The sequence below is a fragment of the Neofelis nebulosa genome, chromosome 2 (genome assembly GCF_028018385.1).
Source record: "Neofelis nebulosa isolate mNeoNeb1 chromosome 2, mNeoNeb1.pri, whole genome shotgun sequence".
Taxonomy (NCBI): domain Eukaryota; kingdom Metazoa; phylum Chordata; class Mammalia; order Carnivora; family Felidae; genus Neofelis; species Neofelis nebulosa.
In genome coordinates, this window is record NC_080783.1 from 32,783,053 (window position 1) to 32,797,574 (window position 14,522).

Consider the following 14,522-nt stretch of genomic DNA (forward strand, 5'->3'; position numbering starts at 1 on the left):
TTCATGCTCTGTCTCTCTGTCTCAAAAATAAATAAACATTTCAAAAAATGGTTTAATTTCTCATCAAATGAATGATACATAGTGAGGAAATATAACTCCAGTATAATTGCATAAAATAAATACATCTGTTTGATGCTTGGTATGGCATTATTGACTTATTTCAGAGAAGCAAGGCAGTCTTACTATTTTTTTTTAATGTTTATTTATTTTTGAGAGAGAGAGCATGAACAGGGGAGGGGACAGAGAGAGAGGGAGACACAGAATCTGAAGCAGGCTCCAGGCTCCAAGGTGTCAGCAAAAAGCCAGAGGCGGGGCTCGAACCCACGAACCATGAGATCATGACCTGAGCCGAAGTTGGACTCAATGGACTGAGCGGCCCAGGTGTCCCAAGGCAGCCTTAATTAAGCCTTTAAATAACATGGCTTTGTCCTGTGACTAAAAGTGTAGTATCATGCAAAGATGGTATTAGGCTACAAAAAGGTTAATGTTCATTTCTGTTGTGTCGTTACTCTAGATCTAGAAACAAAAGTACTAAAAACCTTAAACTACTAAAAAAGTACTAGAACAGAGCTTAGAATTCTGTTTTATTATGGATTAAATTTTATTAACCCTAACAAACACAGGAGAATTAGGTCAACATTTAGACTGTCAAAAGTTGATGAATAAAAGATTTTAATTATATGAAAGGAAATAAAAGTTTTAAAAAACTCAGCTCAATGTATTATTTAACTACAAATGGAAATCTCTTATGATCATTAACTGAGGGAGGAAAACGTAACTATGTTTCTAGGGAGATTTATAACCAAAGGCTTAATATCTGTTTTATGTATGACAAAAACTGGTTAATTAACATAATCTTTATCTTGTACACATAGGACTACAGAAGAGATTCTCAACGAAAGAAGCAGTGATTACTGCTTAACAAAAACTGTATTCAATCCCTTGCCCAAATAATTTAGCCATGGCTAAGTTCTAATCAGACCATGAAGTGACAATTACAGATAAACTGAAGAAAGTAACATCATTTTTTTATTTGATTTAAACCCATTTAATACACAGAGCTAATGTATTATGTACAAAATAAATGTACATTCTTAAAAGCTGTTAGAATACAAATTTCCAAAGGACTAAAAAAAGTGCAAAATTCTCAATTATCTTCAATCATGCTATACAGAAACAAATATTAGCTCATATATACACACTGAAAAATTTTAAAACAGCACTCAATGTAACAAAATAAAATATACAACTTATATATTTAATCTTAAAAGGATGAGGAAGCAAAGAATGTATTGCACCAAATTAACAGTAACTTCATTTTAATGAGAAGACTAATCAAAATTTACACATTTTTATTAAATCTAAAATTTTCTCAACTTTAAGACCACTTTTTTTGGCATACAAATATTGAGTCACAGTTTGCAGTCAATAATTAGATATAAATAAGGCTTGATATTCTTTCTCATGGTCAATTCCAGTAATATAAATGAGAAGGACCATTTTATGATAACTACACAACTTTCTGAATTCCTTAAATATTTAAGTAGCAGCACGATTTGCAAGTGTTTTTTTTAAAAACAAGTAATTCCGAATTTTCAGCTATCCTCCTTTATGTGCATATATATGCATTCAAGTCACTGTCACCATCTGTGATAACACTGAAATGTTCCTGTTTAATCTGGGTTCCAGAAAAACTGACATAAGAGACAAACATATATGTTTGATAGTTTTCTGTCTTAATCGATTCATTTCTGTAGCAAAGCATCTGATAGAAAAAGACTGTCTAGCTAGATCTCTGCTTACTTTTTGCTAATTGTTTTACTCCAACTATATAAAAAGCGTACAACTGGGGAAAAGAAAGCCATACTCAAGAGTTTCTGAAGACAACAGAGCAGCCATACAGTTTTGTAAGTTTTTCTTACATAAAGCTAACTATAAAATAAACAGTATCCAAAGATATTTTTGGTGATAGTATTTCTGAATCACAGAAAACAGTAAAATGCAGAATATGGAAGAAAAAGTCTAAAATGTAAAAGATCTTTGATAGTAAGATCTTTGCTGTAATATGCCATAATTTTGGAAAAAGGTAGACACTATTATAAATATTTAAAAAAGCAATCAAAACCCCAGAGGAAGAAATAGTTATTCACTTTAATCCCTATATAAAAAATTAAGAGGCTGAATTTTTTCAGTTAAGTGTGACAACTGGTATCTCCTTACCAGAACCATTTTCTGAAGTATTTATTGATTAATATAATTTTAGCATTCTGAAGAGCAAAATGGCGGCCATCACAGATAAGTTCTTTTCCTTCAAAATGCAAGATGTGCATATGTTGAATTTGTAGGTTGAGCCCCCTAAGTCTTAAAACACATTGCTTGGATGGTGTGGGAAATATTTCCAAGGGAAGGAACATAAAAAACAGCATTTTAATATTACCTAGTTAATACACTGGCTATCAGAAAACCTCTGGTTTTAATACATATTAAGTTGAAAGATATTATTGCCAAAATAAAATTTTAAAACGTCCACTTGGAATAAGACTTTTAAAGTTTTTATTTAAAACAACAAAATATAATTTTATTTTTCAACCCTACCTAAATCCTAACTTGTTTTTTGTTCTCAAATTACAATGCTACATTGGAATAAGGAGATAATCATTTTGTATGTTCAAAAATAGTTATAAATTTTAAATAACGTGACAGCCATTATATTATAAGTGAAAACACACAAACACACCCCAAACTCCATTAATAGTCAACTTTGAAAACTGAATGGGTAATTCTTTCAATGACGTAACTGTGCTGTTGTTAGTGTTATTATGGTAATATTTACAAAGTAAGTTTCCAAGGAAACATTAAAACTATACCACAGAAAACAAATGTTAGATTAGTAACTTTCTACTTGTTCCTTTGAATTTTCAGTTCTTAAGATTATAGGCATTAAGACAAAAGTAAACGCAGTTGATTTCTGTCCTTTTATTTTTTACTACAGCCATTTGCTTCATAGGTCAAAATCCTGTTTAGAATCACCCACATGTAACAAATATCAGTGAGATAACCTAAGATATGTCTGATGATTTATACAATCTAACCAAAAAATGTATAATATAGCCACTTTTACACAGGTTCTTATCCTGAAGAAAATCATGTAACTCCTATATCTAGGATGGCCTTATATTTTTAATGTAGAAAATTGCATTGTTTCCAATATATGCCTAAATATCTTAAATGTCAATGCTTTATTTTCTGAAATACTAGGACTTTTTATATGAAAAAAATTAAAGATTATTTCCATAAAGTCATCAGAAGTACTTAGGGAATATATATACCCAATGCTTTTTAATTAGAAAAATTATATCATTTCCTTTAAGGCTATAAGAGATCCAATTGTATTTTTAAACCTAGCATTTTGTAAATCATGCTTTTTATTGATACTTGAAAATGTTATCAAATTCAAATATGCAAAAATATTCACTAACAGTCACTAGGAACTAATATAAGCAAACAGCATATCTTTTTTGTTGGAACCACTATTAGTTAGAATATTCAAATATGACAGGTTTGAAGAAAATTATAAGAATGATGCAACTGAAAAGGAAATTTGGTTGTTGTGGTGGCAAGCAAAATGAAGATAGGAAAGCCATTCCAAGCAAATTTTAGACAAAATGTTTCCAAGGACAATGATTAAACCTAGTTTCATATAAGCCTGTGAATATGCAATGATTCCTAAAAATGGATGGATATAATTTCTATAGCAGAAAATATTTTAAGACAATATATAAATTCTGGGATAATTTTTTTTTGTACCAAGAGATTCAGAAAGTCCAGAACAGTGCCTAAACTTCTGTGTGTGTGTGTGTGTGTGTGTGTGTGTGTGTGTGTCTGTCTATCTATCTATCTTCATGGACAAGTCTGATCTACAATCTCAATGAAGAAACATTGGCTTAGAAAATGCTGGATTCAAATTAAAGAACTAAAGTTGTCGCCAACATTTTAACAATATTGAAATGATGACTGGTAACACTGTACTGTTGTTGCAACAATGTCACCAGAAAAAGCACCACCAGGACTCTGATACAGAATAACTCTTCAGAACAATGTTCTGGATGGGATCAAATTTAAAGCAAAGTAAATGGTGGGTACATACGATAAACGAATTAGGCAAAAAAGAATACTGAGAGTGGATATTTGTTGAGAGTGATAAATATTTAAGATTGGCTACTTACTGGGAAAGAACAGAGTCAGTGGATGAAAGGAACAGTAAATTAGGACAAGCTAGGAGTCTGGCTGATAGAGGAAAACAAAGGATTAGATTTAGAAAAGAAAAATAATTTATTTCATTTCTTATATCAAAAATTACATCCTACAGACAGGTTTAAGAATTAATGGAATACAAATTTACTGATGTATTTGAAGAGACCAACCTTCACTCACTCGTACACATAGCCTATGATAGTACATATTATCTAATATTTATGTTTAATATAGTCCATGTACTTGCATCTTTTCATTGGAAAGGTGATAAAGACAATGCTACTCATTTCGTGAAAGTAAATATATAAAAGGAGTTAACCTCTTTAAATTTAACTAGAAGATTTTCATGAGTGATTTCTTTGGTCACAGTATAAAATACACTTCAGGACAAAGGCCATGTGTCGATCATCATTAAATAAAAATCTGGTATTCAAGTTAAAATTTTCTCTGCTTACTCCTATTCAAGTAAAATATAAAAAAAAAAAATCTTAGCTTAAGATTTAACTTTCAAATCTGAATTCTAATTAATTATGAGGGTACACTTATTGCTTCAGAAATGTAAAAGTAACTTTCAATACCAGTCTCTTAAGGATAATTGTTGTATGCCTAACAGAAAAAAAGGAAGCCTCACTGATGTTTCTTGCTGATGACACATGAATATCTGGCATTTTTCTCTCTGACAAAAGGCTGTGACCTAAAAAAACCACTTTGACCTAATGGAAGTTAATAGATAGACACTTAATAATAGCCGACACAAGCTTCCTAGGCTTAAAAAGATTTTAAACCAATTGGACAAGCTTTATTTTTATATACTTTTCTAATTCCCATGCCCTGATCTATTTTTCCTTCTCTCCTCCAATTTTATCTAAGTAATGACAGAATACTGATTGGAGAGTTGAAAATTTGCTTTATTTTCTAAATGAACACAGGTATTATATGCTTTAATATTTTAAATCTCACTTTCTAAAAGTAAAATTATTATTTTAGTATAAATCTCTTCCTATCACAGGATGCTGAGATTTTTATTTCCATCATTATTACCAGTGTCAAGAAACAAAAGCAGATGAAAGTTTCTTTAGACAACAAACTTCATAGCAGCCAAGTTGAGATACTGTATTTGTCAACTGAAATGTCTACTTGTTATTCCATTTTCATCACACTGTTGTTCACTTCTCCCATTATATAAGCAGAAACCGTTTCTATGGATAACATCTAAATACACCAGAATCCCCAAAGTATATCTTTTCAGTGATTTTATCTGGTCATTTTTTGAATTAATTCAGTGGGCTACACTGTTTAAAAGAGGTTTATATTATTCAACTAATGGTTCTACGTTATTTGTTTAATAGATAAAGTTAACTTCCAGTCCTTTAGACTGTTGCTAGTATTATCAGATTTTCCCCAGAATCCTAAATTTTTGGTTTTCACTTTTTTGGAAAAAGTAATATAAGGAAGAATTCCATAGCTCTAAACATCTATTGTTAGTCTAGGTAGGATATTTATTTTACTGTGAACAAAGGGTCTTCTATTTGTGATATAAAATGAATACTGCTTGTTTGGTTCTTCAATCTAAAAAGCAGCAAAGTAAAACACCATAAATTTAGGAATTTTTCCCTGGTAATTTTAAAACATCATAAATTTAGGAATTTTTCCCTAATAATTTCAGTTAAACTTCTTTGTAACTTTCCAAAATAATTCTAAAACCATTATTAAGTAACCTTAAAATAAAGAAGGCAACACTATACCACAGTCAATGGATAAGTAAGCAAAAGAAAAATTTCCGAAGTTTTCAGAAAAGTTTTTTTAAAAATTAACATTTAAAATACCCCAAATCCATCATGTTGGTTTTGCTGACTTGAAGCCTTCTAAAAAATGTAATAGAAAAAATAAAATGAAATAAATAGAAGCAATAAATTCAATAAATCATAATTATCTTTACTGATTTGAGACATTTTCATCACAAATTCCTGAAACCCTTAAAAAGGAAATCTTCACATTTATATGTGCTCTATTTTATACTTGCTGCACCAGTTTGTTTCAGTGTTACTTATCTAAAACATGGTTTTTTGTTTTTGTTTTCACTGAATAAAACAGAGGATTTTAAATAATTGTAAAGAAAATTCTTCTACAAATTTTTATTAGTCCTGACTTGAACAGATCATATCTATTCAAAAAGCTTCCCTAAACAGAATCCTTTACTTCTCATAAATTTTTTACTCATTCACAGAATTATAAAGAAAAGGGTAATAGATACTGGGGGCAACAGAAGAATTGCAGAGGGAAAGGTTCTCAAAGATTCCATGGAGAAGAGAACTGGCTGTAAGGAAATCTATGATTTGTGGAATAAAAAGGAATATTATTTTATAAGAAGCTATTATTATCTTTTTTCCCCCTTCTGATCAGAAACCCCTTTATGAAAGCCACACACTCACTCACTCCTGAAAAAAAAAACTGCAGTTAACACACAGAATTTCCACACAATTTCAGGGGATTCATAAATTACCCCAAACCCATGGTATCTCAGATTAAGGACACTTGTAGTTGTAAAAGCTCTCTGACCTAACTCAAAAGGATGACCTTATAAAAGCACTAGGCTTATCAACCACTTTGAATTCCAAAATAAATTTATCAGCATTTTACTTTAAAATTTCGAACAGTAAAACATAATGTAACACTTAACTATGTATAATAAAATTGATTATAATCTTAAAAGTTATACATAACATGAAATAGAAACGTGTCTTTAACAATTACTATGTCTAAGTGACTACTTTAATGATGCATTATCTTTTTAATTCATGTATTAATCACATGGAAGTTCTAGGTAAAAATGTTAATGTATTTGGGTATCATTGCTAACACTTCTAATTATTGGGGAAACACAGTATTTGCTTAGTAAAGAATAAACCAAGAAATTTTGAACTTTGCAGATAATAAACTATGCTACTTAAAGGATCCAACTGTCAAAATCATAATCAGCATTTTTCCTTAATTATATTACTAATGAAATACACCTGCAAAATATATCTCAGCTTCTCTTATTCCTACTCAACCTTTATTATTTAAGCATATAATAATACATTTCAATAAGTTCTCATTAGTAATATGCTAGCAGTAGTGGAATGACCCAATGTACCGGTTTCAATAGTCTTATAGTCAACTTATCATGAAAACCTGGAATTTACACTGAGTTTTGAAAATCTAAGTGTGCAACAGATGCCTTTAAAATATTACCTCCAATCAGGAGTTCCATAAATAAACTGATATATTTTTAAATATGGTGGTCAGTAAATAGGAAAATGATTAACTAAAGAATATATTAAAAGCCATGTCTCTCAACTGTCCCATCATCTGTACTATTTTATTAGAAATACCTTAAATTTTGTTGTTTGGAATAATAAGGGAATCATATGGTATTTCTTTATTTTTTAGAAGTTTTTTTTTTTTTAATGGATCTAATGATCTTTAGGAATGAACCACAAATCTAATTCAAATGTATTTTCTCAAATCCACCTTAGTGTAGACCAATAGTCAATACAACTGGATTTAATATTAACCAGAAATTTTTAAAGTGGCTAATAATACAACCTATGTCTTTATACACATTGCATATTCAATTTTGATAATCCCTAAATGATTTTCAGTGATAAAAGCCCTGAAACATTCAGATAGTTGAGAGATGTGGTTAAAGTGACAAAGCAATAAATCAAGTTTCAGTTATCCATGACAGAAGATGGAAATAGTAATCACTTGGAATCTTGAGTATTATATTCAGTTTCTCCAGCTGAAATCTGGCTGAGCCGCTTGCTAGATCCCCACAATTTTCGAGAAAGCTGACCTGAACGCATCTGTTTAAGGTAATCCAGAGAAATGAACAACAGATGTGATTAAGAAAAAAAGAAAGAAAAAAAAGAAGTGAGACTGATATATAAGACACTGATTTTGTAGGATGCAGAATGTAAGAATGTAAGTTTTGTTAGCAGAATCATTCATATTAACATTTTAATGATTCTTGATTAATAATAATTAAAGAAAGGCTTCTCTATACCAATTGTCTTTCAACTGAGAAAGGTCTAATGCCAATGTGTAAATTTTAAAATTAAATGTCCCAGTTTGTCCAAATTATCAGTCCTTTTCTTTATAAATTAAAGAAATATATTTCACAGTTCATTAAAATAATCTTCTGAATTTTACTTTAGCTAATAAGACATAATTTTGAGGATTTTCTCCTTTTATATTTAAAGTACTATTGATGCTAATCACAAGGATAATAAGGAAGTACAATAATGTTCTGATGGAAACAAAATAATTTTAGAGTATTTTGATATAAGAATTTCAAAAAATGACATTTAGCAACAAAATGATAAAATATAATTTAGAGAACAAGTATAGCATAAGCTCTCTGAAGGTGAGAATCACATTTGTTCACCATTAAATTTGTACCACCTAGCACGCTTCTCAGCACATAACAATTATTAATTAAATATTAATCCAATCGGTAAATAAATGCCCCTCTAAAAGTGCTTATAATTCTAGGTAAGGCAAAAAAGAATCCATGTGGGACACATTTCTCAAACTAACAATATGACTTGTTGGAATTACTTTCCCAAGTATAATCTATTTTTTATTTGTCTGCCAGCCTTTTTTAATGGTTACCCTCCTCTAGGGTACATTTATTAAAGGGATAAAAAAAAAAAACCAAGCCTCATGCAAAGACACTTTAGCATGCTTGTTTTGCATTTTCATTTCCAGAAACATGATTTCCATTAATCTATTATCACTTTACCATATGATTAATAAACATGAATTTCATACTGACAGTGTAATATACAAAACTGATACATGGCTTAAAGTACACATTAATCAAGACTTTGATCTTTTATGATAAATTTAGATCTTTACATAAAGATCTTTTCATAACTAAAGCTTTAATCATACTGTCATATGGAATTATATCTTAATTATGCAAGATTCTAAGTATTTGATTATGTACTAAAGTAGATCCATACTTCAACTGATACATCCAAAGATGTAAAACAGATAAAAAATACTTTTATTCCAAATCTGCACACAATTCAGATTCTATGTGTTGTAGACTACATAAAACTTTCAAGGAGGACAAAAAACTTACTTAATAAACAGTACAAAACACTGATTTAAGCCTACAAAATGAAGTTGCTTAGGTGTTTTTGTTCCAATCGATTTTTAAAAGAAAAGTGTGTGCACATAATGGTCACTTCATATAAAAAAATTCAGTAAAATCAGAAACTGAAAAATTACTTAAGGTGGGGAGATGCAGGCAAATTTAAAGGGCACTTGAGTAATCCACAGAAAGTGAAACATACTCAAAGAGAAAAAATGCCTAAAATGTTTTAAATGTAAGTGAAATACCAAGATACAGACTTGCTGACATTCTTTGGGGGACTGTTACAACTGAAGGTAAATGGTGCTATCACTTTAATTTAATAAGACCTCTCTTTTGTTATAATAATATCCTGAACAGGTATAAGAACTGATGAAAACTTAGCAAAAAGGTTCCTATGATCCGTGGTAGATTTATTAAAAGCAGTGACACTGTGTTATTCACTAATGACTTCTCTTGAAACAACTACTACAGATGCCATATTTTAGATTTCTCAGAAAAGACTGATGGTATCAATAAAAATTGATAATGCTTAATTTGACTCTATGTAATACAATTAACTTTCTAACAGAATCACTATATTACTTGGAGTATAGCCACCAAGTTTTTTAAGGAACAGTATCAGATTTATGATATCTGAATGTTCAGTAATTGATAAACCACTGGCAAATAAATTTACAGTAACTACAGGAAACTCAACGAGAATTAGGATATTATATGGGGATATCTGTAGTTCCAAGTAAAAAAATGATGCTTTTACAAAAGGATAATTGACATACAGTCATACTGGTATTTATTGAAATTAAAGTAAATAGTTTTATTGTTTGAGCCTGTATTTAATTTTTTATAAAGGCTCTTATTTATTAAAAATCCAAGTCGTGTCTTGAATCTAGATTTGGAAAGACAGAAAATAAAAGAAGTTTCTTATTCATTTAGAGGACAGAAACTGTCAAATGTATGCCTTCAATTGAAGCATAATATAAACATCACTCTTGAATACTAGCTTTATCGCCTTTTCATTTACTGCCCTTTGAAAAATCAAACTTGGTTAATTTGTTCATCCATAATGGAGACTTCTGATTCAGCTGGAACAAAGGAGAACCAAAGGAATCCCCAATAGTACGGGAAAAGAAGTTCTTGATGCTATGTTTTACCTCAGCTGGCTTGCCAACACCCACTACAATCAATTTGCCATCTTCTAATCCTACAAGAATATGGCTGTATTCTTTGGTTACACAAACACAGTGGATAGGCATCCGCATGGCTAATGGATTCATGCTGAGATTCAAACTAGAAAAGAAAGAAAACACACACACACATAATTACATGGATACATAACGTATTCATGGAATTTAATACCTGGAAGATAATTTAATGATCACCTGGTTTTCCATTCTAATTTTACAGATGTGTAACTTAGATTCAGAAAGGTTGAACGGCTCACACAAGGGCCTACATTATAGCATTACTTAAAATACTTAATCTATCTTTTCTCATTCTCAATATCTGTTTTTCTTCTAACTATATATAGAACCAAATATATATATTTTCTCTTCTAACCAAAATCTTCTCACTAAAAGATTTTCATCTTGTTGATTAAAAAGCTAAAACAGTGTGCATGTGTTGGGGGTAAGGTCAATAAAATCGGTCTATTTGCCTTGTCTTAGAAGATATATGTATAAATATATAATATAAAATAATACATAATATTTAAAACCATAAATATATGGTTATGATATAAAAACATAACTCAACTATGGAAAATATCCATGGCTTTTAGGATTACAGAATGAAGAACCCTCTGAAGTACATACTGTGTTTAGACTAACCTGCTACAAGACCTGATTTGAGATTCTCTTAATAATACCCTGAGTAAAACAAAATGTTGGAAAGATATGATTCAAATAGGGATTCAGTGCTCTTCCACAGGAGAAAGAATGACAAAAATGAGAAGAGAAATACAAAAACAGGGACGGGTGTTGGTACAGAAATGATTCTGACATGAATGTGGTAGGATAGAGCACAATGGATCAGGAAATGATTTATAAGAAAGGTTTGGGGGGAAAAAAAAAGAAAAGAAAAGAAAGGTTTGGGAGGGGCCAAGATAGTCTCAGTAGTGTAAATAAGCCACAATAAATTTTTTAAAAATGGAAGAAAAGAATGTATTTGGGCATAACAAATACAAATACAGGAAATAACAGTGCTTTGTATACATAAACTAGTAAATACAAAGAATACAAAGCTCAAAAACGTATCCACTATTTAAACATCCTTTCCCTTCACTTTAATAACAAGACTCACCACCCATTTTACACACACATACACACAATCATGAACACATACATTAACCTTAAAAATACCTTAGTTTTTTTTTACCCCAATTAAAAAAAAATTAAACCCTAACTTTAGTTTGTAAAAATTCAAACTATAATTGAACAAATTTCCAAATCCATAATCGAGGCTTGGCACTATGAAATTTTTTTTCTGTTTTTTAAAAAATTTTACTTGTAGTAAAATATACGTAACATAAAATATCCTACATTTTAAAAATGTACATCTATATTTCACTTACTAATCCAGAAATTCTTTGGCTTTCTCAATTTTTTTCAGAGTTACCAAAAAAAAAGACATGTTCATAATAAATGATAAACCAAAAGATTAGAAATCTTTGATTCCTGATTTCCACTCTAGGCTGAAAGTATTACTACTTTTTCTTTTCCTTTTTTTTTTTTTTTTTTAAGATTTTATTCTTTAAGTAATCTATACAACCAATGTAGGGCTTGAACACACAACCCCAAGATCAAGAGTCACATGCTCCATCAAGTGAGCCAGCCAGGTGCCCTATTACCACCTTTTCTTAAGTGAGGTTTCAACAATTCTTTTTATTTACCTGTGGAGATCTCTTATGGACAGGAAACCTTGTAAACTGCCCGTGATAATGTGTTCTCCAGTGATACACAGATCTGATATTTGTTCTGTCAGGACTTGAGACCCTAAATACTTGCCATTTACAGAAAACAGATGTAGTGCACTCTTATCCTATAAAGGTTAGATGAAAACAATTTAATGATCTCAAAATTTAATGATTTAATGATTTCAAATTTAATGTTGAAATAAACATACAGTTATGTATAAAGAGAGCGTGTAGACAATATTACTAAAAGTGATTTTAAATCAGAAATAATTACATACTTTAAGAAAATATTTAATAACTAAATAATTGCTAAGTAAACAATATTAAACAAGAACTCTCACCCCTCCAAAAGAATTAAAACCTCATCCAGTCTAAAAAACCCCGCATTCTTAACATAAAACAAAAAGATTCTCTTAACTTTTTTTAAAGCTATAAGGTTTTTTTTTTTATATTTATTTAACATTTATTTATTTTTGAGAAACAGAGACAGAGAACGAGCAGGGGAGGGGCAGAGAGAGAGGGAGACATAGAATCTGAAGCAGACTCCAGGCTCTCAGCTGTCAGCACAGAGACTGACATGGAGTTCGAACCCATGACCTGTGAGATCATGACCTGAGGTAAAGTCAGTTGCTTAATTGACTGAGCCACCCAGGTGCTCCCCCCTCCCTTTTTTTTTTGAGAAAGAGGGAGATAGAGGGAGCATGTGTGGGGGAGGGGCAGAGAAAGAGGTAGACAGAGAATCTGAAGCAGGCTCCAGGCTCTGAGCTGTCAGCACAGAGCCCGATGCAGGGCTCAAGCTCACGAACCATGAGATCATGACCCGAGCTGAAGTCAGACACTTAACTGACCGAGCCACCTGGGTGCCCCTGTAAGTTTTTTTTTTTTTTTTTTTTTTGACTTTTTAAGTAATCTCTACACCCAATGTGGGGCTCAAACTCACATCCCTGAGATCAAGGGTCTCATGTTCTATCAACTGAGCCAGCCAGGTGCCCCAAGATTCTCTTAGTTTTTAAATAGCTTTATCATGGAAAGAAAAATAAACGTAATTCATGGCTTGTTTTTTCATACCCAGGCTGTACAAAAAGAATTTAATTTGGTTATAATTTCCACTTAAGTTTATGAAGTCCCACATAATCAGAAATTCTTTTTGAAATCATGTATTATATAAGTCCATATAAATCCCTAAAACAAAATAATATCTCATAAATACAGTATAATATGGAAAGGAAAAGATGGGCTTATAGATAGTCTAGCCCTACTGTATGAAACTGTTATATACCTTGAGATTGGTCTTTTCCTCAATGGTGGAATAGATGACAATATGTCCTTCCCAAGATATCGCCAAATTAGGAACAGTGAGGAGTAGAGAACTCTCGCAAGGTGGTCGTAAAGTCCTCATGTACTGACCTTTCTGAATGGTATGTATAATCACAGTGCCATCCTACACAGAAGATATTAGAATATGAAAAAGAAACAGAACAACAAAAAAAGAAAGAGGGCCAGATAAATAAATACAGGAAAGGAACTTAGAAAATGATTATTCTACCAAGGCACATGTACCTTAGGAAAAATTTCAATCTTGAAATTTGAAATAGTCTTTTATTTCATAAAATGCCCTCTTTCCTTAACTTATAAGACCAATAAAATCCCAAAATAGAATCCAGTCTAAGTTTCTTCTTTCTGGATTAATCCTACTTCTGCAAGTCGTACACAAACAATAAAGAATTTCTATGCTTTTACCAATTCTAGAAAAAAAATTATTTTTCCAATTTTAGCATATGTGCTTCTAAAGCAAGCATGAAAAAAATTTAAATTTAAATATTGTTTCACAATTTGTAGAAAAAACTAGCATTTCTTAAAGGTGAAATCTTACCCTTGATCCTGACACTGCCATGTCAAGTTCAGTGCTGATGCCAACACTCAATACCTCATCAGTGTGTCCATACAGAATCTGAAAGGGTTTCGATGCTAAGCCCACGGGAACACCTCCCTAGTGTTAAAACATAGAAACAAAGGTAATTTTCTAGTCGGCTATTTTCTACAAAAAGGCTTATACTATATTTAAATTGTCTAATCACAAACTAATATTGCAAAACAAGTTCTTACTACTGCATCTATTTATAGTAATATTCATTCTTGTGTTTTTCCTTGGATTCCTAAATTATTCCTGGAGAATTCCCAAATTCTCAGCCCCTTTTGATGCTCTAAAAC

General features: G+C 31.0%; 1 protein-coding gene across 3 annotated transcripts in view; it reads right to left on the bottom strand.

The window, feature by feature from the left end:
• Positions 1–1,002: 1,002 nt before the first annotated feature.
• Positions 1,003–14,522, bottom strand: part of NBEAL1 (neurobeachin like 1) — a 187,267-nt gene continuing 173,747 nt past the window's right edge. For 2 of the 3 annotated variants that reach the window (XM_058708591.1, XM_058708582.1), the window contains 5 exons: positions 14,185–14,301; positions 13,591–13,752; positions 12,288–12,436; positions 10,552–10,687; positions 1,003–8,102 (listed from right to left, as the gene is read on the bottom strand). In XM_058708591.1, coding sequence (XP_058564574.1) covers positions 8,001–8,102; positions 10,552–10,687; positions 12,288–12,436; positions 13,591–13,752; positions 14,185–14,301 — 666 coding nt within the window. In that variant the 3' untranslated portion in view covers positions 1,003–8,000. Of the gene's footprint in view, positions 8,103–8,424; positions 10,688–12,287; positions 12,437–13,590; positions 13,753–14,184; positions 14,302–14,522 lie in introns of those variants that run through there. The other variant, XM_058708601.1, reaches the window with a different exon arrangement.